Below are 27,170 nucleotides of genomic sequence, written 5' to 3'. Positions count from 1 at the left end.
CAGCGCAAGAATCCTCTCATTTCTGTAGAAAATTTAGTCGTAATGATTGCAGTGTACGGTACAGTGGTTCTCCGTTTCTTCATGATTATCTCGTATCTAGCTCCTTTCTTTGGTCCAAGCTTCTTATAAAACTACATTCGAATATTCAACTTCAAAAACAAATGAAAAGAGTATTTCTGAAACTCAAGGCTTTACCCAACAATCTTCCATCACGCTTGGACCAAAGGAAGGAGCTTGATACGAGATAATCATGAACAAACGGAGAACCACTGTACCGTACACTGCAATCACTGTTAAAGCTCGTACTTTGACTGAGAAAAAAACATTTTCATTTTTTTACATAAATTAATCAACAAGATCCCAACCATAAACTCTAAATAGGAAAGTTTTCACAATGCTGCACTGACTATCAAACATATTGTTACGTATTTCTAAATCTTCTGGCTAGATGTACTAGTAGGCACACAAATAAAAACACTGCAAAGAACTTGACGACTCAACTTTCAGTTTCATATAACTTTAATGACTATTAACTCTAACAATTTGTTACTGTAACATGTAGCGTAGAAGACTGTACAATATCTGTCAGTTTACAGTTAGCTATACTTCGTTGCAATTCATCTCTTCACTTCGTTGCAATTCATCTCTTCTCAACTTGCATGGAGCCGTATTCCACAGAACAGACCAACGACACACTTCCCAGTGTCGTCCAGGTCTTCCAAAGCTGAACCAAGTCGTACTCAAGTCTACCGAATCAGAGCCGCACACGTCTTACATCGACTGTATCGACTGAAACGGCTCAAGTCCACTGTAGTTCGCTGTATAAACTTTAACGACAGTAGTCCACTCCAGTTAACTCTACCCTAGTTAACTTGCATCGAGTCGTACACATTTCTCTTCCACAAGAGCCGCACACGTCTTACATAGTCTGTATCGACTTTAACGGTTCACTCACGACTAACTTTCACATTAACTCTCTGGCTTATATAGAGTCCCTAATCGCTTGTCCAAAGTTGCACAAACACGGCTAGTATCCTCTGAAATAACACGTGAGGAAACGTCACATCCTGTCTTTGTTTTTACATGTAGATTCCAGAGAACACCTGCTGCAGGGTCATCTTGCCTGGGACACAAGTTGTGACCTCTATCTGTCACTGGACATTGCTAGCGCCATCTGGAATAACACATAAGGACACGTCACATCCTGTCTTTGTTTATATGCGTAGATTCCAGAGAATACCGGCAGCTGTGTCATCTCGCTGGGGTCACACGTCGACCTCTACTTGTCACTATTCATTTGTAACAATATTGTTGGCAAAGTAGTAAGAGTAATTAAACAAATCATAGCTAGGGGTCATAACCACGGGCAGTTCCAAGAAGTACTTTAAGATTTAGAAACAAAACATTCCGATGTTCAGTACCACAGTAGTACCCACTGCCTTAGCACGTGCTAGGTAATGAGAAGATATGGAAGCTCAAGAAAAGAAAAAGATGTGTCCCTTGAAGGTCGTTGACGGTGACCTTGTTGGTTATAATTCTAATGAAGAGTGGAAAACAGACTTCAGGTTTGTCATTGAAAATATTGCAATGAGGTGCTTGCACATGACATGAATGTGCATGTTAGATCTTTTCATTTCTCCAGGCAAACAAGTGAAGACAGTTTTTATTATTTTTCTTTGCTGAGAGATAGAATTATTTCTAGTGAAATGGTTTAAAAAGTAGAAAACTTATTTCGATTTCTTCAATGCGGAATTTGAAAAGAAATTTTAGACGTCAAGAACTACGAACCGGTTTTCCATACCTCAGTTCACAATTTAACGAAGACGTCGATTCAGCTCAAAAGGACTTACCTCCAAACAAATCATGACCTGAAAGAGAAATTCAAGGCGTTTATTTGTGGGAGTATTTTAAGTGCAAGATGCTGCATTTCCACACATTGAAAAACTTTCGCTTCTAAATATAGACATTATTTGGGTCCACGTACATCTGTAAACAAGTTTTTTTCTTTTCTTTAAAATAAAAAGTGTAAGATATGTTGGATGCTGACTGTCTGAAAGCAGTCATAAAGAATGCAACTAGTAAGCTAGTTCAACAGTTCCGGAACATTAAGAACGACTGTAAATCGTTAAATATTAATATTTCACATTAAGCACAATTTTACATTTGTGAAAAATTGTTGTGCTAGAAAAGAACAATAATCTATTGTAAAATTATTCTTAAAATTAGTTTTAGAAATGGCTAACTCTTGTTATTCCTTGATTGAAAGTGTAACGAAAATAGAAGTAAATGTAACATTGGTACCAGTGACAATGTTATAAGCACATAAATACACACACACACACATATATTTATTTATTTATTTATATTTATATGCGGCACTCCATTCTCCAAATTTTTAAATACAGCCCTCAATGGAAAAAGGTTACCCACCTCTGTTTTAAACAAAGCAGAGAACCACCGTGACGACTGGTCTCGCTAAAGTCAATTAGATCAAACTGATAGTAAGAATTGTTATGAAAAAATAACTTATAATTTTTTTAACCATATTTTCTTACAAGCCACTGTGTTGATTATAAAGATTCTTTTCAAAACGACTCTATTATATGTGTGTTTAAGCACTATTTATTTTTCAATGTTGAAATATGTGTCAGTATCTCAGACAAAAAAAAATGCACTTGAAGCCTTGTTGAACATAATAAATTAACTTGGGTAAAATCTACAACACAATGAAAATAATTTAAAAGTGATTAATATTTTATTTTAAAATAAATATTTTATTTAAGAGGCTGTTTCATATTTAAAGAAAATCAAATTAAAATGCACTTGTTATGATGTTTTTTTTTAATTAAAGCATTGAGAATTGAGATAATTAGAATGCCGGTCATAACACTAAAGAACTGAATCTAGATATTTAATGTTTTACACTGGTTTGTGAGTAAACCAAGTATTATTTGCCATTATTATTGTTAAGAAAACATACTACAGGTTCAAGATTTCTTGAGGTCTAGACTTTCAATCCTGTGACAGGAATCTGAATAGGTTTAAATGGTTCCTGTTTATTTAACTTAACCTGTGGGTACTCAACCACAACTGGTTTATCAGCATGACTTGCTTTAGCAATGTAAGTTGTGATGTTTCTTGGAGGAAGCTTATCTTTAGAGACATCACGGCGATTTTTTTTTAATTTATCCCACTTAACATTAACACTTGTGCCTTCAACTTTTTCAAGTTTCCCTTTTAAAGTAAATTGATATTGAGTTTCATCAGTAAGTCTGTTGATGACTTGACGTGCATCTGGGAACTTCTGAAATAACATTCCCCACATCCAGACTCCTTCGTTGTTATCACTTTGTTTCTTTAGATCTTTGTAAAATGTGTTGTTGGCGTTTCCAAAGCGAAAATTGTAGGTGGGTCTATCTCTGTTAGTTTTATATTTTTGATGGAAATTACCATTACCGTCTTCCCAGCGCAAGAATCCTCTCATTTCTGTAGAAAACTTGGTGGTAATGATTGCAGTGTACGGTACAGTGGTTCTCCGTTTGTTCATGATTATCTCGTATCTAGCTCCTTCCTTTGGTCCAAGCGTGATGGAAGATTGTTTGGTAAAGCCTTGAGTTTCAGAAATACTCTTTTCATTTGTTTTTGAAGTTGAATATTCGAATGTAGTCTTATAAGAAGCTTTCCCCTTGACTCCCGCATATTCAAATTCGAGTTCTATCCCAAGTTCGTGACTGTTAGTAAATGAACTTGTGGTAGAATGAGTAATAGTTTCTTGGATCGTCTTAGTTCTTTCAACAGATTCAGTCGAAGTTGAAGTCGAATTATTGTAAAGTTCTCCAATGTCTACACTTTCTGCTTGAAGATCATCTGTGACACTTTTCCCATAAATAATTTCCTTCACAGCAAATCCCCAATCTCCGAAAACCAAGTTGAGTCTTTCATTATTTTTATCACCATCACATGATGTGCCCCAGAACGAGTGTGTATCAGCTTCCCATGTGTCCCCATTTCTGTTAAAATCTTCACCAACAGCCATTCCGTGGCAGCCATAGCACCAGCCATAACCCATGTAATGTGCTAAGGTAGCCATATTCCACAATGTCGTGTCCATGATGTGCGTCTGTATTTTACTCTTCTCGTCCATGACTAACTCTTTTTCTACTAATGTACAGCAATAAAGTTTTTTCAAAAAGTAAAGGTCATCTCCATCAGCTCGGTACAGTCCGGTTATAAAAGAGTCATCTGGACAAAAACATTTACGTTTTTGACTCATGCAGACACTTATGTCAACATACTCACATTTCCCATAATTCAATGGGTGGTTGGCAGGTTTGGCGCATCTTGCATGCTCGAGGTTGAAAAGATAGCCACTCCATCTTGGCCATCCAGTATCTGACCTGTATAAGCCTTGAAGGAAGTAGCCTACAGGACAATAAGCCCAGGAGTAATCATTGTCTAGCGCAGAAGTCCAGTCCTCGTAGACTACCTGCTGTTCCACGGTATTCCAAGGAGAAGGGGGTTGACAACATTCAGCACCTTCTAAGTAAATGAGAGGATCGTCCCCCCAGTTGACAACGACATTTCTGTCCAGTCCATTGATGTAAGCGTTGATCTCATTACATTTCGATTGTCCTTTTGAATCAAAGCTGGACATCCATGAGGAATAGCTGCATTGAGAGCTGACATACTGCATCAGGCTGACGCCCACAAAGATTTGCAAAATCATGTTTCAGCTATTAGCTACTCAAATATCTGTGAAATAAAAAAAATAAAAATTTTTGAAAATGATTACACACTGACACCATAACATAAAGAACAATCCGACGAAATGAGAAATGTCGCTATTACTTTGTGTGATGTGCGTGTCATCCGTCAGTCCATCTGTTACATTCAGATCTCAAAGGCTAACAAAGGTATTGCAGCAACGAATATTTGTATTTTCTAGAAGCGAACTGCTTTATTTAATAATTGATTATGCAAACAATTTTTTTTTAAACAAGCACACCACTTCTAAAACGATATATAATTTTAAGTGTTATCAAATCAACAAAGAATGATATATTCTTAGTGCACTTATAATAACATTCATTCATATAAATATATATAAATAAATGTTTACATTAATAATAACTCCTTATTGTGTGTCCTCTGGTACATTAGCTACAAACATGATGACATTTATTTTCGTTCATTAAAGCTAAGAATACACTTAGTATGTAAATTCAAGCACAATTTTTTGAAATATTTTTACAATTTTTTTTTTATTTCACGCGTTTTCTTACTTTTTAGCTTTTTCGGCACACTATGGTCCTATCACTATCTGGCCCTGATGGGAAAATGGGGGAGGAGAAAAAAAGAAAGAATATTTGTGAATTCGAATACATGACTCAGGCCGACCTTCTAACCACTCTGCTCATGAGGTGTGTACGAAAATAGAAGAGTGTATCTATTAATCGTTTCAAACTTTTTTTAAAAGTGGCAACCTATAAATGGGAGTAATTCAGTTTATACTAACAACTCTGTCAAGTACAATTTTTTTCCTTTCTTCGAGATACCAAACAAAATAATTAATTACCAATTGTTAAAAAACTAATTGTTTTTTTTAGCTCCCCCAAAAGGGGAATAGACGCGATTAGTTTTGCGTGGTGTGCCTGTCCGTCCTCCGCTCGTGTAATTCTCGTAAACTAGAAAAGATATTGAAAATTCGCCTTACTATAGCACCACTTTCGTGGTCGTAGTGTTGATTTTAGAAAGAGTGGCAGTCAGTAATATATAGTAAGGCTAATTGGAAAGGATACGAGACAGGTGTCGACAATGCCATTAAAACAATCCATGTAGAGTCTAGCTCTGTCGACCTTGTGTACCGTCAAACAACAACAGCTATCCTGGGCATGGCTAAAAAGTTTATTCCCCAAACTTAAACTTGTAGAAATTTCAAAAACTTTTGGACGGCTGAAATCAACAAACTTGTTATGGATCGGAGAAGGGCATACAAAAAGGTCCAAAAGAACCCAAACAATTTAACACTCAGGCAGAAATACAACAGACTCAGCCTCCTAGTCCAAACGTCTGTTAACAGGGAAAAACGAGAACGTTGGACCAACACCTGTGCAAGGTCAGACCTAAGGGATAGCTCTAAGGCCTGGAGTCTTCTGAGAAATCTCGAAAATGCTGGGCGCACGAAAACAGCAACCCCATTATCTTCACCAATTGGGGTTACCATTTCATCAAAGAAGAAAATTGCCATCTTGTTGAACAAATATTTTGCTAAGATCAACAATGCTGCCAAGAAGTCTCCAATGTCCAAAGCCATTGATAAAGCTCGCAAAGCTGATGAAAAAAAAAAGACCGAAAGGAACCACAGACCGACAGTGCTGAGGGAACGATGAACTCCCCCTTCTCGATAGGCGAGCTTAATGCTGCCATAAGGAAATGCCAGCTTAAAAAGGCTCGCGGGCTGGATGGTATCACGCCCGAAATGCTTAAGCATGTAGGGGTGAAAGGAAGAGCCGTGCTCTTGGCATTTGTAAATAGAACCTGGGCAGATAGTCATCTGCCCAGGGCCTGGAAACATGCCACCATTATTCCTATACCAAAAAAAAGGGAAAAGATGCTTCCATTGCTGAGGGCTACAGGCCCATCTCACTCACATCTTGCGTGGAAAAGATGGCTGAAAAATGATAAATGGGCGTCTGGATTGGTATCTTGAGAGTGCCCGTCTTATAGCTCCAGAACAGGCTGGTTTTAGGGCTGGAATGTCCGCTATAGACCAAGTCAATATCTTTGCGCAGAGCGTAGCAGATGGATTCCAAAGGACCGAAAGCACATAAGCAGTCTTCATTGACTTAAAACAGGCATTTGATAAAGTATGTCAGCCTGGTTTGCTTCATAAGATAAGAGCCGTGGGGGTGCGGGGACGGATATATTACTGGATTAAGACTTCCTACAAGAGCGTACAATAAAAACAAGGATGTAGGGGGAAGTCTCGGGGGAAATGACCCTCGAGCACGGCCTCCCACAGGGCCCCGTCCTGTCATGCGCCTTTTCACGGCCTTCATAAATGACCTACCGGCTCAGCTAAGATGACAAAAGCTGCTATATGCTGATGATATTGTCCTTTAGAAATCCTAAAGGAGCGCAACCTCTATACAAAAAGTGTTACAAGAAGATCTCCAGATGCTCTGCTCATACACACAAAAATAGAGGCTAGAAATAAACACCTCCAAGACGGTCTATTCTCTGTTCACGCTCGGGACTGGCATTCTCGGGCAACCTTTCCAGCTCTCCCTCAATGGAGTGGCTCTCAGCATGGAAAAGCTACCCAAGTACCTTGGTGTAACTTTAGATCGCAAACTAAAAATGTGTGAACACATCCAGGATGTTGTAAGAAAGGCCTCAGGGAAACTTTGCATTGTGCGGAAGCTGGCATCCACGAAGTGGGGAGCCCGAGAAGACATGCTCCGATCCCTGTATTTAGGAGCAGTCCGATAATAGATAGACTACAGCCTACCTGTGCAAATTTATAGCTCTAGGACTGCTCTTGAACTTGATAAAATACAGTCCCAAGCACTAAGATTTGTCTGTGGAACCTTTAGGACAAGTCCAGTAAATGCGGCTGAAATAATGACAAATATAGGTCCACTAAACTTTAGGAGGGAAAGGTCAGTACTGACCTGCTATGAGCAGTATAAAAGGCTGGATGAATACCTCCCAGCTAGAAAACTAGTGGATGGTTGGAGATGCAGAAGACGTATCCAGATGCGGTGTTTTATGCATCATGCCACTAGACTATCTGATGAAGCTGGCCTATCCAACAACCGACAAAACATTCAACGCTTACATCCCCTTCCCCCTTGGTGTCGCCCAACGACCCCAGACATACGCTTCAAACTAGTAGACCCTAATGCCACTAAGCTAAGTTGTTCATCTAACGACCTTCAAATCCTAGCTCTGGAGACCATTAATACCTTCAAGCCCAGTGCTATTTTTGCATACACTGATGGGTCGGCATCAATAAATTCTGGAAAAGCAGGCTATGGAACCTATATCGACTTTCTTGGCTCTTACTCAGTCAAAATCTTTGGACCATCTGGTAGTGTTTGCAGTTTTGATGCGGAGACCATGGCAGTCTGTGAAGCCTTAAAAGTCATTGACTCTCAACTCGGCGAGGGACATTTGAGGGCAATACAGATTGTTGTGGTCACTGACTCAAAATCTGTACTACAGGCTTTGCAAAGCTCCAAACCTTGGCCCCCCAATATCAACACTGTCATCATGGCTTCACATAACATTAAACAACGCTATGGCACCCCTGTAACAATGCAGTGGGTACCGAATCACATAGGTGTGACTGGCAACACAACTCTTTGGCCCACCAGGGAGGGCAAATTCCACCTACTGAACAGGCTGTAAGCTTTCATCAAGCCCTGGCTATAATACAAAAAAATAAAAATGGAAAATTTGTTTGAGTGCTGGGACAAGTTTCAAAAAGCCCGTGGATTCTGGGAGCACATGAGGCGCCCTGACCGCACTTTCCCGTGGTGGAGGCTGTCCAGGCCTGAGCAAGCTAAGCACAGTGCAGTACAGGCCATTGTCATGTTGGCTCATTTTTCTCGCGGCTATGGCCAAATTTTGATTCACGGAGCCCCCGCTGCGGGGAAGAAGAGGTAACCGTGCCTCATATTCTGTTTGAATGCCAAAGATTTGCTGATCTCTTTCTCAACAGGTCTGGGAAACCCAAAATTCTAGACCTGTATGGCGACATTATGCACTACGCAAGACAGCAGGGTTTCTGTCCAGGGCTTTTGCAAGAGAGGATTTGAGCCTCTAAAGCCCTCACTCAAATGGAGTTTGATGGTAATGATGATGACTGCAAATTCGCCATCATGATATGTTATTTAATTACTTCTTGTGCTGTCATGAAAAAAAAAAAAAAGATAAGTAGACCAAAATTTCAGCTTGATCCAAGATTGGTTGTCGGAAAAATAACGTGTACGAACTTTTTTTTTCAGACAGACAGAAATAATTTATCTGTATTGTAAAAATTGTTAAAATTGGACAATTCAGAATGCAGAGAGGTGCACGTATTATGTCAACCATCAATTTCTGATAAGCCAAGATAAGTCGGTCTGATAAGCCAAGATAAGTCTACCAAAACATTAATTTACTCTGACATCTGTAGCTCAGTGGATGCCCTACGTGTTCAGTTGCTACTTTGAATTGAATTGATTGAACGGTGCAAAAAGTTGTCTCTAAATGGCTAATGAGAATCCAGCTGTGGTGCATATGCATCCCGTGCACACACACACTCCTCTGCATGCGCCTATAGATCCTGAATTTTAAAGCGTTATGCTTTATTTAATTGGTAATATTATATAATTTTGATTCACATATATTCAGTTCAAACTATGAAAGATTAATGTTGTACTTCATTTTGTAACTTATTGTACAATATATTCTAATTTACTACTCATCAATGACTGACTGATTGATTAATAAGAGATCTTTTCAACTGTCTTACTGATTGCCATGAAATTTCGTACACAAGTTCCTTTGACCTTTATGCGCTTGCTATGAACCGGTTTTGATAGATTCGCATCATGACAACAGCACTTTGCAAAAAATATTCATAAGCTTTCTATTAAACCTATGTATAATTTCGATATTTTCCCCAGAAGCCTGCAGTCTGTACATAGAAATAGCTTATCTTTAAAGGAATCGTTTTCTCTGTTTTTTTTCTAAGTCTACTTATTTTTTATATTCCGTATTCAGCTTCCTTTTAGACGCCGTCTAAATAAAAACAAAAATTATCTAAATAGCATTAAAAGATTGTTGTAGATTCTAGAGTCTTTTTCTCATGATTAAAAGATTTATTTTAAATAAAATAGGTTACAACTCTTCTTTGATGCTATATATAGATTTAAAAAGCTGAAAAGTGTATGGTAATAGGTCGATCAATTGGAAAAAGCTAAAAAAAAAAGTGAAGGCTTTTCTTTAAAATTCCGAAAAGTGTGAAAGTGGGTATTTGTGTGTGTGGGGGGGGGGGTCTGGCATCAAAGAATTGTGAGAGATTGTACGTAAGACTTAATTTTTTATAGAAAGAGAAGGGCGGGTGTCTGGCATCAAAGAAATGTCAGAGATTGTACGTAAGACTTAATTGTTTGTAGGGAGTAGGAAGAGAAGGGAATGTCTGGCATCAAAGAAATGTCAGAGACTGTACGTAAGACTTAATTGTTTGTAGGAAGTAGGAAGAGAAGGGGGTGTCTGGCATCAAAGAAATGTCAGAGACTGTACGTAAGACTTAATTGTTTGTAGGAAGTAGGAAGAGAAGGGGATGTCTGGCATCAAAGAAATGTCAGAGACTGTACGTAAGACTTAATTGTTTGTAGGAAGTAGGAAGAGAAGGGGGTGTCTGGCATCAAAGAAATGTCAGAGACTGTACGTAAGACTTAATTGTTTGTAGGAAGTAGGAAGAGAAGGGGATGTCTGGCATCAAAGAAATGTCAGAGACTGTACGTAAGACTTAATTGTTTGTAGGAAGTAGGAAGAGAAGGGCGGGTGTCTGGCATCAAAGAAATGTCAGAGATTGTACGTAAGACTTAATTGTTTGTAGGAAGTAGGAAGAGGGGGGGGGCAGATAAGAAGAATGAGATACTAGAATTATATGCCTTAACTCATTCTCTCCTAAATGCCGATTCAATCATTGATTTCACATCATTAAATTACTTTAAATTAAATTAATTTTATATATAATTTTATAAACTTGACTTTGTGCTTTATGAAAATAGCTTGCTTTCCACTTTAATTCCATACCAAATAAAACATTTTCTGATAATAAACGACAAAGCTATTGAAGCTTAATCTTAAGAGAGGAGTGAAATTGTCATGAGCCAAATGTCGAAACTCGGGAAAATAATTTCAGAGATAAAGATTTAAAGGATGGAGGGCGTTATAAAAGCAGACTTTTCTATATCAAGTTAAGCTTCAATATCGTAGAAATAACGATGCGCTGGGTGATAAAGAAAAACTAAACATGTGCGCTCCAGAAAAAGAGAAAATGGAAAGAGAAAGAAAGCGGGTTGTTGAAAGGCATTGCAACAGATACACTAATTCACGGGCTAAAAAGTAATTATACTAGGGGGATGGTTAAAATAAAGCCTGTTCATTGAATTTGTCCCCCCAAAAAAATGAAGGAGATGTTTTAGCCTTATTAAACCAAATAAAGTATGTTCTAAATCAACTGACGTAGTCGGTGTGTACTGCTAGTTATTTTATATAGCCTATCAGCTTAAGTACAAGTAGACAGTGATGTCACTAGATGGGTGTCGGGGGTGCGGCCCGCACCGTTGACGCCCGAATGGAAAAAAATGGAATATTGGCAAAAAAATAAAAAATTAAAGATCGAATGGAAAAATTTAATATCAGCAAAAACTAGTAGATTAAAAAATAAATAAATCCCAAGATACATACGCAATTGTCTATGCATATTAACTGTACTAATCTAGATCTTTAAGGCCTTGTTGTATTTTTTTTTGCTTTGGTAAAAATGTCCCAAAAATTACTTGATAACAAAGGGAGGTAAAAGCAGTTTTTTTTAAAGAACAAACATTGTTTGTATTTGTATTGTAGTTATTTTGTATTTTAGTATTAATTAGGCCACAGCGACCTCATTATTAAATTTTAAGACAAATTAAAATATTAATTTTCGTCCAAATAGAACCTTTTTACGTTAGCTGCAAGATCGTTTCAAATGGCTCTTTGAAATAAAACAATTTAACCTCTTCAACAACGTGATACTAGAGTCTACCCCTTTTTACGACAGTACAAACACATTTCTCACCACTAATATTGTTACGGTCATAGCGCAGCATGGAGCGAATGAAAAAAAGGTGCTAATTGGTGTATTGAATGGAAGGGATGTTAAAAAGAGGAAGCCTGAAGGAGATTGACAAGATGAGAGATGAAAAGTTCATGTTGACGAACTTATCATAATATTGAAGCATTTCTCCTGAGAGTGTCTTATTATTTGAACTGATCTGAGGACAACAAGCCCAATACAAACTCGCATGAACTACTGCAGCTTTCCTCAAGCTGTGGTGAAGGCACTCCTTGGGATGGCGCCCACTTTCTCTCACAAGGACGCAACATCCTTATCAAAGGGGAGAGGGTGAAATAATTTAAATTGTAAATCACATGCATAATTCGATAGTTGTCTGTTCTTTGTAGTTATTAATTAAATTTTGAATACTAATGTCACAAACCGCTGTGAGCCCACAACCGTTTGTGTGTGTGTAGCAGAACAACCGCAGTCCACTACCATGGCCTTAGTTATTGTGTAAAGTTTTAAGTTTGTTTACTGTTATTTATATTTGAGATCTAATGCAATTATTTATGTTTTAATATATTTTAATTAGTTGAATTAGATTTATTTTATTATTGGAAGGGGAAATAAGTATTTTTTTTGTGCTTTAATGTTTATTTTGTTGTCGCGTGACCAGGGGACCTAGGCCATAACGAGGGCGGGGTGACCTGGGAAATTTGGGGAAAGGGGCAGTTGGCGCGGCCTACGTCATCACTGGTAAGATACCGATGATGCATGTCGGCGTAACCATTGAGGTTATGCGTCACTGATGATGCAAGGGGACGTAACCATTGAGGTTATGCGTCACTGATGATGCAAGGGGACGTAACCATTGAGGTTATGCGTCACTGATGATGCAAGGGGACGTAACCATTGAGGTTATGCGTCACTGATGATGCAAGGGGACGTAACCATTGAGGTTATGCGTCACTGATGATGCAAGGGGACGTAACCATTGAGGTTATGCGTCACTGATGATGCAAGGGGACGTAACCATTGAGGTTATGCGTCACTGATGATGCAAGGGGACGTAACCATTGAGGTTATGCGTCACTGATGATGCAAGGGGACGTAACCACTGTGTTGCGGTGTAGTCCACGTGTTAGGAATTTTTTGCTCTTAAAACGGACGGACAGTGAGCGTAGGTTTTGTAGAGCGGACGGTCGTATTTCCCGCTCCTGCTTGTCTTCCTAAGATTGTACGAGAAAACTATAGCAAATTCTAACGTTCATAGTCATTAGAGATCTGAGTTTAGTCACCAGTTGTTGATGTACCTGTATGTAAACGTTTTATTTGGAAGATTCTATATTGGATGTAAATAAAGTTATAAGCCTACGTTTTTCTAACTATTATTCTGGTGTTTAGTTTTATATGTTAATTCTATAGACAAACACCAAATCGCGACAGGGCTAAAGCCACCAAAGTTCCAGCGTCAACAGTCGGGCCTCCAGAATCACCCTAGACCACGACCAGTTCAAGCAGGCGCCTGTACACTGCTAGCGTCTTGTGACAACTAAAACCAGTGAAAGGACTTATGAATGTTTAAAAAGTTAAAATATTGTAAGATAAAGACTTCGTATCATCTACAAATAAGACTATTTTAAAATGTGTACCATTTTTTATTGTATGGCGTCGAGAAAAAATATCGATTAAAAATTTTTTGTACAAGACATTTAAGATAGTGTCTATACTGACGAGATTCTTTTGAATGGTCAAAAGTCTCTCAAGTGTTTACATCATTATGGTGACGACCTTTATTGGACAAAAACTAAAAAGTTCGCGGCAAGGCTTCTTACTGAAATTGAAAATGATCTTAAGACAAGCGTGCGCTATATGTTCCTTAAACATCCCCGGTATAATAGTAATGACCAATGCTGCCCCTTCTTAAATAGGCTTAATTTTAGCAATTTTTTTAAACTAGTAAAATTAATAAATAGTGTACTCAGATTCCCAGAAAATATTTCTTTATCAGAACGTCCCACTCCGTTAAAATTGAACACTGACATAGGCTCTTCTTACTACGGGAAGAACAATACGTTGAAGACGACACAAGCTGAGAACGAAAGAAAACGCTTGGAGGAGCTAACGGCGCTTCAACAGACAAATTGCTGGGTGAATAAGGAACCTGATGTCTCTCTAATACTATATTCAGAAAGAACGTTATCGGTTATACAAAACAGTTAAAAATTATGCATAGAGCACTATTTCAGAAAAAAAAAGTTTAGCGGGTGCCAATGGTAAAAATTTGAGAAACACTGCCTCGAATGTCTCTCACACTTCAGATATAGCCCGTTCACCTCTCCTTAACTGAATTTTATTTGACCTGCAAACTTTTTTCTAGTAGAAATTATACATGAAACACTTAAGTAAAATGAGTTGCTGAAGCTCAGAAATGCTGAAAAATACTTGGTGCCCGGGGCTTAGCCCTGGACCTTGATAGGTGATATTTAAGCTCTCCTTTGAGACCTAAGGTAGCAGATAACTTACATTTTCCCCTTAAGATGATAGTAAAAGTTTGAATAACACAGCAAAATGTGATATCGTTTCCGTCTAAAAGTCTAACAAAGGAAACATGTTTAGGTGATTTTAGTAAATATACATTGTAAAATATGCAAAAACTATTGAAAAATGTCATAAACAATGGGACTGTCAAAAAGAATTAACTAATTTAATATTTGTGCAGAAATCGAAGAAAATAAGTAATCTGCTTACTGTATAGGTTCAAGAAAATGAATTTCTATTTCGAAAAGTGGATAAAGTTGATAGCAAGGGGGAAGGTGACACCATGGGCTATGATTATCTATTCAATGCATTATCAAAATTTCGCACTATTTGAGGACAGGTTTAAAAGATGCCACGATAAGGAGTGCAGTATGGCTCGTATTGCTAGGGCCGATAATCACACCCAATCCGCTCCTGAGTTTAACAGCTAATTTTTTTTTTGTCTTCTGAAACCTTTAAACTATTTGTTTTGTTTCCAAAATAATACACCTCTTTTAAAACATAACATGATTGTGAGATAATGTTAACATAAGCCGTTGTCAGTATTTGTGATAATCAATAGGTACAATTGTGTCCATTGTCAAAATAATAGTACGAAAATAAAATGTGTAGGTGTATTACTTATGTGTGGGTCTTCTTATGTATCAACTACTAACAAACAAGTTTGTCAAAGTACAAATACAAAAAATAATACTACAAAATTACGTGCTTATATCCTGATATTTAACTAACAGATGTACATTACACTCAAGGGCCGATGTCTACCTTTATTAGACAATGTAGTGTTAACAAATGGGCCCTGTCCAGTTCATTTTGTTGATCTATTATTTTATCAATCAAACAAAACAATAACAGCTTTTACATCATTTTAGTTGCTAAGAATTTAGACCTCGATAACTTATAAATATGCCAATAATCAGTAAGAATAGAAAATACATGGGTAGAAATGTCTACAAACCAAACAAGATCAAAAAACTAAAATGCAAAAATCCCTAGGTCAATATAGAATACGCATTTGGACTGCTCAACTAAATAAAACATTTTTTAAAAAAACTAGAGCAGATGCGAAAAAGAGCCTTGAAATGTACAATAAACGATTATTCACATTTGATAAGAGTAACTCTCTTAGTAATTTATGCGACTCTTCAGAAGAAAAGACTAAAAAGTAAAATAGTAAATAAAACACTGAACTATAATTTACAAATACTTAAAACAAAACCTCATAAGAATAACTCAGAAAGAAAAAAAGATCAATACAGATTTCTTATTTAATATGCTAGGACAAATTCCTAGAAGTTCTTCTTCCCTTGGGCTATAAAAGCGTAAAATATGTTGCCAGAGTCAGCCGGGAAATTCAATGACTTAGGAGAATTTAAGTCACTGATAGATAAGCGTAGGACGTAATCATCTTTTTTTGAAGTAACGTCTGTATTATATAAGATAAGATAAGATATAAGATTTACATGTACGCGTAGCACGTAATTATAATCTCTTTTGAAGTAACGCCTGTACTTTTAGGGATAACTCCTGTGTCGATGGTCTGATTCAGTCCCCTAGAATACCTAACACTAAATCTAGTAACAGGAAACAATGTTACCTTTACCTATCCCTTAGTCTGTTGGACCGTTGGGGATCCAAGCAAGACTCATTCATTGGTAGGCCCGTCCATTGTTTTATGTTGTCCTCCCATCATTTTCTCTGCCTGCGTCTTCATGTTTTTCCTGGTACTGTTCCATGTAGGAAGGTCTTTGCGAGCCCCGTAGATCTTGTAATATGGCCATAGATTCTAAGCTTGCGTTTTTTTACACAATTATGCAGGTCATGATGGGGTCTGATCGCTGCAGTAACCCTGTCTCTAATCTCTTGGTTTGTGATCAACAATGTACGTATAAAATTAAAGCTAATTAAAAAAAAAGTAAATTAAAATCGTATCTAAACAATAGAAAATGTGTACAAACATTTAACAGAAGCACAACTATAGATAAAGAAAGACAAAATATAGGTTTATTTACCTAAACCTGTTTGGTACAGCACTCCCTACTGAGCGGGAGTCAGTAAAAACACGATCTTCCCAGTCGACTTTAAATAGAAATATCAAACAATGGAACCTTTCGACGTATTTGACACTAAACACTATTAAATAGCTGACAAGTCTTATCTGGCGTATCAATGACATGGAAAACACTTGGTCATTATTTAAATTTGTGGCTGACTGCAGAAACATTTTGAAGTATCAGCAGATATGCTTATTACGGCGAGAGCATACGTGTAGCCAGAGGTGGGAGAGGAAAGGCAAGGAGGTGCATCATATCTCCGGCTCAACACTCAAAAGGACGCCACAAACAGATGGCGCCAAAAGATTTCGATGTCAAATATGACTTTCTAGAAATTTTTATTAAAGCAAAAATGTATTAAAATATTTATCACACTTGCTAACGGCCCTTAAATCTAATAACTTATTTTGTTCCTTAATCTGTGTTATACATTACGGTTATGCTAACTTGAATTCTACAAGAGTCTTTTACTTGCGTTTTATCTGATATCATCAACTTGCTAGATACAATACCATGTGTTTATGAAGATTTGTCAATGTGCATTACATTGGTAATATGTACATATTAATGAAAACATCTTTACAAAGCTTATATCAAATCACTCTGTCTGGTAAAAAAGGTTGAACACCGACCCACCCATTCTCGAATCAAAATGAAAGTTTACACAGTTATTTAATATACCTGGAACAAAGAGAGTCAGTCGAAAAAAAAAAAGTTAATTAATTATTGGTTATTAGTTATTTTGTTTGGTATCGAACAATTGAAATAAATTTTACATGTCTTATGTGGCGATTTAAGCTGAATTAGTCCCCTTTATGCTTTATGTAACGTTTGAAACTAACAATAGATAAAAATGAAACCTATTTTCATAAGCACTCTGCTACCACAATGGTAAGTCTATTAGCTTGTGGAAGTTTGGGCACTGAGTCGGAATTCAAGTGATAGGATCATAGGGCATTGAGAAAGCTAAAAGGATACAATCGCTATAAACAAAAACGATTGGTAAAACTATTTCAAATTGCACAGATGTGTTCTTGATAGTCTAGATTTATTACACATTTAATTTAGTTTATGTACAAACTTTTTTTTTTCAATTTAGATTATAGAAAGTTTTCCTTTATCTTATTCAATTCAATTCAATGGTTAAGCGCTCGGCTTCCGAACCTGGGGTCCTAGGTTCAAAATCGGTAAAGACTGGGATTTTGAATTTTGGGATATAGGGTGCCCCCGAGTCCACCCAACTCTAATTGGTACCTGACTTTAGTTGGGGAAAGTAAAGGCGGTTGGTCGTTGTGCTGGCCACATGACACCCTGCTCGTTAACCGTTGGCCACAGAAACAGGTGACCTTAACATCATCTGCCCCATAGATCGCAAGGTCTGAAAGGGAAACTTTACTTATGAAGATTATTATTATTTTTTTTTTATTGATTTTGCCACTGAACATAAAATAAATTTTGAAACATTGATTAAACTAACCGTTAAACGGGAATCTGAAACACAAAAAGAGCATCAGTGTTTCTTTTAAGCACGGAAAAGCTGTTATTATTATACAAAAGCGAAGTCAAGTAGTGATTATTCGTAATGCATGTACATTGTAGATATATTAGGTAATACATTCTTTTGTGTTTTATTTTTTACATTTCATTTGATACACTACCAATGAGTTCTGTTTACATTCAAACAAACACTCTATACGTGTATCTGTTGATCTGTTTGGGCCTTTCTGACAAAATCATTTTTTGCAGGGGCGTTTTTATATTCGTGTGCGACGTGTTGGTATATTTAAATTAACTTTCAACTTTACTTTTTTTCTTTTTAGAGGATCTCTCTTTTGATCCGCAAGCTTCCGGCGTCAGATAGATCTAGCAAGACGGCTAAAATTTTTGATGGGTGTTTTAAGAGTATTACAAACATTAGAATTGTCCCGAGAACGAAAGCATTTTTCTTTTTTATATCATACATTTATAGTTTTTATCTAAATTTTTCATTTTGTTTTTATATGGTTCTTCCTGCCATAGAATAGAAAATCTAGCAGTAACTATTTCTATCTTTCAAAAAGTCGCATTTCAAAAACCTTATGTGCATTCTTCGTTCGGTGCATTTGGCGGCACAAAAATCTGTCACTGGCAATGTCTGAAGCCTCTGCCCACCTACTCTGAGGACCTCCATGAAAGTGTAGCTCCAAGTTGTACTAGGATGTCCCTGTTTGCGCTTTCCTCGTAATGAACACCATGTCATCATCACTCTTATTATGCATTTCCTTGAATGAGACCCGAATCTCTATAAATGATTCCTAAAATCCGTCTTAGCCATCTTTGTTAAGCAGTGACTTTAGTTTTGGGAGTATTAAAACTCAAAACCTTCAGGAGGGGGGTTAATTTAAAAAAAAAAAGCCCTCTAGAGGAGGAAGGCTAAACTCAAAACCCCCCTGGCTTGGCGACGCTAATAGAATTTTGAATGTGTAATTTTCTTTTTTATATTGAAGAGGGTTTTTTTTAGCTTCAAACGCCACTGAAGGGGGTAACGCCCTTTAGCTACGCTCATTGCATTTTGAGTGTGTAATTTTCTTTTTACTTATTTCAAGAGTTGTTTTTTTAGCTTTTAACACCGCTGGAGGGGGGTTAAAGTTCAAAACTTCTTTGGCTACGCTCATAGAATTTGAGTATATAATTTTTTCCTTATATTGAAGTGGTGGTTTTTAACTATAAAGCCCGCTGTAGGGGGTTTTAAACACACACAACTCTTGGCTACGGTCATAGAATCTGGTGACTGATGTATCGATAGTCTTATATTGAAGAGGGGGTTTTATTGTAAATTTCGGAGGGGGGTTTTAAATCAAAATGTTCCTTAGCTACGCTCTTGGACATTTGGGATTCTCGTTTGCATTCTTTTTTTGTCCGGTTTTGTTTTATAGAAGAGGGGGGGGATTGGACTGCAAATGGTAGGGGCTTTTTCATTTCGGGGGAAGGGTTGAACCCCAACCCCTTCTCCCTTCCCCCCTGGCTACACTCATGGTGAGCATAACTTGCTCTCGGCCTTGGCCCGGTGCACACAAAATATGATCCTCCTATCTATGCCAATAATAGTTTGCAATTCAAATCTTGTTGGATCCTTATCAGTTTTTAAAAAGTATTTTATGAGTGTAACACCTTGGTCCATCTTGTGAGTCACCGTTTCTATATAATGCTAATAAGAAGAGACTATTATCACCAGCTCTCACTCAGTGAGACTGACTAGACAGGGAGGTAAGATGTATTCACTTTGGTTGTTATTCTAGTCCTCCTTATAGAGCATAGTGGTTAAACATATTTCAAATTTCTTCCTCTTTCTCTCTCTCTCTTTCTCTGTCTCTTTATATATTTGTTTGCTTTTTACTGATGCTCCGTGTCCACTCTTTGCTCCAGTCAGGTCTCAGGGACTACGATGGAAAGTTTGTGTGTCATGTCTGCATTCCGCTGCTTGTGTGCCTCTTGGCCGTTCTGTTCAATCCAGTTTCGTTTATCCCGCCGGCTAATTCTCTGAACTTTTATATCTGTTTCCCCTGTAGGCTTCTTCCGCTAAGCTGTTATCATGTGTTGTCTCTGCTCTAGTCTACTTTTGACTTCTTTCCACTCATCGATCAAGTATGAACCTCGCCTCCTTCCGATGAATTCTTCTGCACACTCAATAGTGAATCTCAGAAGTTAACCCCCTCTTCTTCAAGGGTCAAAATTTATCTGCAATAGCATCGAAGCGGTTTTTTAGTTTAAATTGGATCTGTTCTGCAATACTGAGCGTGTCCACGTTAAATCATCATCATCATCATCATCAAACTCCATTAGAGTGAGGGCTTGAGAGGCTCAAATCCACTCTTGCAAAAGCCCTGGACAGAAACCCTGCTGTCTTGCGTAGTGCATGAATGTCGCCATACAGGTCGAGAATTTTGGGTTTCCCAGACCTGTCGAGACGGAGATCAGCAAGTCTGGGGCAGTCAAACAGAATATGAGGCACGGTTTCCTCTTCTTCTCCGCAGCGAGGGAACCGTGAATCGAAATTTGGCCATAGCCGCGAGAAATATGAGCCAACAGGACAGTGGTCTGTCCTGCACTGTGCTATAATAGCTTGCTCAGGCCTGGACAGCCTCCACCACGGAGAAGTGCGGTCAGGGCGCCTCATGCGCTCCCAGACTCCATGGGCTTTTTGGGACTTGTCCCAGCACTCAAACCACTTTTCCATTTCTGTTTTTTGTATTATAGCCAGGGCTTGATGAAAGCTTACAGCCTGATCAGTGGGTGGAATTTGCCCTCCCTGGTGGGCCAAAGAGTCTGCGATTGTGTTGCCAGTCACACCTATGTGACTCGGTACCCACTGCATTATTACAGGGATGCCATAGCATTGTTTGATGTTATGTGAAGCCATGATGACAGTGTTGATATTGGGGGGCCATGGTCCGGGGCTTTGCAAAGCATATAGTACAGATTTTGAGTCAGTGACCACAACAATCTGTGTTGCCCTCAAATGTCCCTCGCCGAGTTGAGAGTCAATGACATTTAAGGCTTCACAGACTGCCATGTCTCCGCATCAAAACTGCAAACACTACCACATGGTCCAAAGATTTTGACTGTTGAGAGCCAAGAAAGTCGATGTAGGCTCCATAGCCTGCTCTTCCAGAATCTATTGATGCCGATCCATCAGTGTATGCAAAAATAGCACTGGGCTTGAAGGTATTAATGGTCTCCAGAGCTAGGATTTGAAGGTCGTTAGATGAACGGCTTTGCTGAGTGGCATTAGGGTCTACTAATTTCAAGCGTATGTCTGGGGTTGTTGGGCGACACCAAGGGGGAAGGGGATGAAAGCGTTGAATGTTTTGTCGGTTGGTGGAGAGGCCAGCTTCATCAGATAGTCTAGTGGCATGATGCATAAAATGCATCTCCAACCATCCACTAGTTTTCTAGCTGGGAGGTATTCATCAAGCCTTTTATACCGCTCATAGCAGGTCAGTACTGACCTTTCCCTCCTAAGGGTTAGTGGAGCTATATTAGCCATTATTTCAGCCGCATTCACTGGACTTGTCCTAAAGGTTCCACAGACAAATCTTAGTGCTTGGGACTGTATTTTATCAAGTTGTTCAAGAGCAGTCCTAGAGCCATAAATTTGCAGAGGTAGGCTGTAGTCTATCTATTATCGGACTGCTCCTAAATACAGGGATCGGAGCATGTCTGCTCGGGCTCCCCACTTCGTGGATGCCAGCTTCCGCACAATGCAAAGTTTCCCTGAGGCCTTTCTTACAACATCCTGGATGTGTTCACACATTTTTAGTTTGCGATCTAAAGTTACACCAAGGTACTTGGGTAGCTTTTCCATGCTGAGAGCCACTCCGTTGAGGGAGAGCTGGAAAGGTTGCCCGAGAATGCCAGTCCCGAGCGTGAACAGAGAATAGACCGTCTTGGAGGTGTTTATTTCTAGCCTCCATTTTTGTGTGTATGAGCAGAGCGTATGGAGGTCCTCCTGTAGCACTTTTTGTATAGAGGATGCGCTCCTTCCGGATTTCCAAAGGACAATATCATCAGCATATAGCAGCTTTTGGCATTTTAGCTGAGCCGGTAGGTCATTTATGAAGGCCGTGAAAAGGGCGCATGACAGGACGGAGCCCTGGGGGAGGCCGTGCTCGAGGGTCATTTTCCCTGAGACTTCTTCGTACATCCTTGTTCTTATTGTACGCTCTTGTAGGAAGTCTCTAATCCAGTAATATATCCGTCCCCGCACCCCCACGGCTCTTATCTTATGAAGCAAACCAGGCCGCCATACTTTATCATATGCCTGTTTTAAGTCAATGAAGAATGCGTATGTGCTTTCGGTCCTTTGGAATCCATCTGCTACGCTCTGCACAAAGAAGTTGATTTGGTCTATAGCGGACATTCCAGCCCTGAAACCAGCCTGTTCTGGAGCTATAAGACGGGCACTCTAAAGGTACCAAACCAGACGCTCATTTACCATTTTTTCAGCCATCTTTCCCACACAAGATGTGAGTGAGATAGGCCTGTAGCTCTCAGCAGTGGAAGCATCTTTTCCCTTTTTTGGTATAGGAATAATGGTGGCACGTTTCCAGGCCCTGGGCAGATGACCATCTGCCCAGGTTCTATTTACGAATGTCAAGAGCACGGCCCTTCCTTTCCCCCCTACATGTTTAAGCATTTCGGGGGTAATACCCTCCGGCCCGGGAGCCTTTTTAAGCTGGCATTTCCTTATAGCAGCATTAAGCTCGCCTATCGAGAAGGGGGAGTTCATCGTTCCCTCAGCACTTTCGGTCTGTGGTTCCTTTCGGTCTTTTTTTTTTCATCAGCTTTGCGAGCTTTATCAATGGCTTTGGACATTGGGGACTTCTTGGCAGCCTTGTTGATCTTGGCAAAATATTTGTTCAACAAGGTGGCAATTTTCTTTTTCGATGAAATGGTTACCCCACTCGGTGAAGATAATGGGGTTGCTGTTTTCGTACGCCCAGCATTTTCGAGATTTCTCAGAAGACTCCAAGCCTTAGAGCTATCCCTTAGGTATAACCTTGCACAGGTGTTGGTCCAACGTTCTCGTTTTTCCCTGTTAACAGTCGTTTTGACTAGTAGGCTGAGTCTGTTGTATTTCTGCCTGAGTGTTGGATTGTTTGGGTTCTTTTGGACCTTTTTGTATGCCCTTCTCCGAGCCATAACAAGTTTGTTGATTTCAGCCGTCCAAAAGTTTTTGAATTTTTTCAAGGGTAAGTTCGAGGAATAAACTTTTTAGCCATGCCCAGGATAGCTGTTGTTGTTTGACGTTACACAAGGTCGACAGAGCTAGACTCTACATGGATTTTTTCAAGGGCATTGTCGACAGCTGTCTCGTATCCTTTCCAATTAGCCTTACTATAGCACCACTTTCGTGGTTCTTTAGTGGTCTTGGTTTTCATTTTAGAAAGAGTGGCAGTCAGTAATATTGGAAGGTGGTCACTACCAATATCGCCTAGTACTTTATAAGTTATGACAGATTCCAAATTAGCAGAGACTAAAGAAAGATCTGGTCGTGATAGTGAACCATTGCTAGCATGCAGAAGAGTAGGAGGAGAGTGTTTATTTTGCAAAAGAAAAAGGTTAGTAGAATTGCACAGGTCATGAACTTTTTTACCAGACTGATCAGTGTCATCATAGCCCCAGGAAGGTGAATGGGCATTTAGATCTCCAGCTATGATAGTGTCTACAGTTATTGTTTCTCTGACATCTAAAGCAAGTTCTTGTTTTGGTGGATTATAAACATTGATGCACTTGAAGCGTCTATTATTTTTCCAAATTTCTAATACCAAAGTGTCTGTCCTCCCCTGACTTAAGTCTGTGGACACTTTCTTGGCGACCAGAGCATTAGCCACCAAAGTAACCAGGCCTCGGCAATCCCCACAGGAGCAGCGGAAAACAGAGTACCCGGGTATTGAGACACTTCTTTTTTCACCTATCAGACATTCTTGTAGTAAGGCAACATCCACATACTCTTTGTGGAGCAGGTTAGTTATTTCAAGTGTCTTTGGAATAAGTCCTCGGACGTTACATTGAAGGACTTTGAAAGTTTTAGCATCAGATTTGGAAATTTGGGGATCACGTTAAATGGACACCGAGTCGTGTGGCTCGATTTTGGTTGGCGTTTCAGTCAGAGTTTACATTTTCCTCTGACAAAGTAGTGGTCTGAGATACTATCAACTCCTATGCCATGTATCAGGCATAGGACCTCCTGTTGGGCTTAGTTCAACACCGTCATCGGGGGTTGGCCGCAATCGCTGCATGTAAAATTCTCTTTTTGTTTAAAGTTTGCCATTTCTTTAGCAATTGAGGTTTTCTCGCCCCACACCAAACTTTCCTCCTTTCTCACCCGGTCTTGGGACCAGCAGGTGGCGGAGCTCGTATGAAATATTTTACGCTAATATAACTTCAGCCCACTCAACAGGCAGCGAAGTGGTTATTGCCACTGATGCACACACCTAATACTGCATATATGATTTAGGCTCCAAATATTTTCCTAAGCTTAGTTTTTGAAAGATTAGGGATTACCTTATCTTTTTATGTCCTCCTTCTATGGCTTTGTCCTCTTTTCTGTCCTCTTTTGGGGCGTTGTGGCAGGATGTAAAATTATACTAGCAAAATATAAATAAGTCCTTTTTTTATCAAAACATAGCTTATTCAAAGAGAAAAAATATCAGCTCTTTCCACTCTACCTCTCAATATTTAGAAGTTATTTCCTTATTTGATATAAAACTAAATAATTAATTACCAATAATTAATTGACTAATTTGTTATATTTTTAAATCGATGCGTGTTTTGTTAATTAGAATAATAATTGTGGAAAGTTTCAACTTGATACGCGAATGGGTGTTTCAAACCAATATTTTTTAACTTACATTATAACAAACTACCTCGTGATTTCATCAAAATCTATTCAGCTTACACAACTAATTTATTCGCCCACCTTTTATTATGTAAAGTACCTTTCCAGACCTTGCAATCTATAGGACAGATGTTACCTTAGACACGAGCAGGCGTCATGTAGTCAGCACAAAGACCAACCGCCTTTACGTTCAACTATTAAAGACCAACTGGGGTCAATCACAGAAACCGTTTTAATACTTGTTTTCCGTAATATAATGCTTAAAAAATGTGTCTGCAAAATATTTTCTATAACTTTTCAGCCGTTAATGAGATATTAGCATTTTAATGTGGGTTTTAGGGACACTAAAAAGTCTTAGTCTCGTAGCCATTCGAGATGTCTTTCTCCCTAACTACAGGGGTCTGCCACGTCATAAGGTGGAAATTAGGTCACGCTTCTAAATTTAGAGCTTAGCGAATTAGTGGTCGCCGCATTAGCCTAGATCCAGTTAAGCGTAATAGAATCGAGTTTTAGTCCACCATACAACGTGGATCAGTCTGCTATACCTCTAGTTACAGTCCACGAGTGGTATTTTATGACTATGTGTATACGCTAATCACAGTTAGCTAGCCGGTTTAACGTAGATCCATTCGAATATTTGACCAGAACACAGTGTGTTTCTGTCCACCATATCGTGCAGTACACCTGTAGATTTTGATTTCCAAACGTATTGATCAATATTGCAATGTTATAATATACTAAAACGAATCTACTATTTTTAAATTTAATGTTGCATTCAGTCTTTAGATAGATTATCTAGGATATTGTTTTACATAAATCTTATTTAAATTACAGCTACATTAATCCAAATTTATATTTTAGATCTAGATCTAGTAGATATAGATCTTAAGAGTGCTAAATCAGAAGTTTAATTTAGGTAGATCTACATCCTCATTCTAGTTCCATTTAAATGAAAATGCCGATATCTCTGTTGATAGGCCTAACTGTGCTGAGACATCGAAGTACAAGCACGATATCTCTGTTGATAGGCCTAACTGTGCTGAGACATCGAAGTAAAAGCACGATATCTCTGTTGATAGGCCTAACTGTGCTGAGACATCGAAGTAAAAGCACGATATCTCTGTTGATAGGCCTAACTATGCTGAGACATCGAAGTACAAGCACGATATATCTGTTCTTTTCTTTTTTTTTTTTTTGTTTTTAATTACAAATCAATGCTGAAAGATTATCTAAAATCGCTCGTCTGACATATTGTACATATCCGATAGATGTCATGCCGTAATGTGTAATATATCTCTTTATCAATAATAGGCTATTAGTGTATTATTAAGTTAAGAGCAATGCCTTGTCGTGCTGTTAGCGTGCTGAACTAATTATCTCTACGGTCCCGGGTTGTTTGTTTGTTTGTTTTACATGTTTCGGATGTTCCTTCGGAGTTGAAGATAGTTTACTTCCTAGTCCAAACCTCCCGTAGGACGACGAGGATGGGAGCATGCAGGGTTTGAACCAGAGACCATCGATAAATCCGAACGACAGTCCAGCGCACAAACTGCACGACCAGACAAGGTTCATACCCTGCTCACTGCCATCCTCCATCTTCCAGCGAGAAGTGAATTATTTTAAACTTAGAAGTAATACCCCATGGGCGTAGCCAGGGGGGGGGGTTGGGGTTCAAACCCCCCCCCGAAATGAAATCCCCCCCCCCTTGGGGAGGGGGAATCGGAATTTAGTGAATGATTTTTTGCTTTGATTTTGTTTATTTTAGGTGAGATTTTAATACTAAACCATCATTTGCCCCAGCACAACCAATGGGGTTTTGAGTTTAAAACCCCCTACCAGGGGGTTTGAGTTTAAAACCCCCTACTTGGGGTTTTTGCAGTTAACTCCCCCTCTTCTATAAAACAAATTAGGGGATTTTCGTTTGCATTTTTTTTTTAAACCCCCCTCCAAAATTTACGATAAACCCCCACTTCAATATAAAAAAAAAAGCTAATTACGCACTCAAAATGTTAGCGTAGCTAAATGGGTTTTGACTTAGTTTTGAGTTTAAACCCCACTTCAGCGGGGTTTGAAGGTAAAAAATACCTCTTTAATAATAAAAACAAAGCAATTATACACTCAAAATGTTATGAGTGTAGTCAAAGGGGTTTTGAGTTTAAACTCCCCTCCAGTGGAATTTGAAGCTAAAAAGTACCTCTTCAATATAAATAAAAGCAAATTACTCACTCTAAAATCTATAAGCGTAGCCAAACTGGTTTTGAGTTTAACCCCCCCCCCCCGCCAGGGGGGTTTGAGGCTAAAAAATACATCTTCAGTTAAAGAAAAAAAGCAAATTACGCACTCAAAATGCTATGAGCGTTGCCAAAAGGGGTTT

General features: G+C 38.7%; 1 protein-coding gene across 1 annotated transcript; it reads right to left on the bottom strand.

Moving 5' to 3' along the window:
• Positions 1–2,792: 2,792 nt before the first annotated feature.
• Positions 2,793–16,436, bottom strand: LOC129926611 (uncharacterized). Its single transcript, XM_056031588.1, has 2 exons — positions 16,375–16,436; positions 2,793–4,752 (listed from the first exon to the last, which is right to left on the bottom strand). The coding sequence occupies exon 2, from the start codon at positions 4,724–4,726 to the stop codon at positions 3,005–3,007; it is 1,722 nt and encodes a 573-aa protein (XP_055887563.1). The 5' UTR covers positions 4,727–4,752; positions 16,375–16,436; the 3' UTR covers positions 2,793–3,004.
• Between the last annotated feature and the right edge of the window lie 10,734 nt (positions 16,437–27,170).

This window comes from Biomphalaria glabrata, chromosome 6, assembly GCF_947242115.1.
Source record: "Biomphalaria glabrata chromosome 6, xgBioGlab47.1, whole genome shotgun sequence".
Taxonomy (NCBI): Eukaryota; Metazoa; Mollusca; class Gastropoda; family Planorbidae; genus Biomphalaria; species Biomphalaria glabrata.
This window is presented reverse-complemented; position numbering and strand designations above follow the sequence as displayed.

Coding starts and splice junctions, on each gene's coding strand:
- LOC129926611 (XM_056031588.1), bottom strand. CDS start 4,726: ATGATTTTGCAAATCTTTGTGGGCGTCAGCCTGATGCAGTATGTCAGC.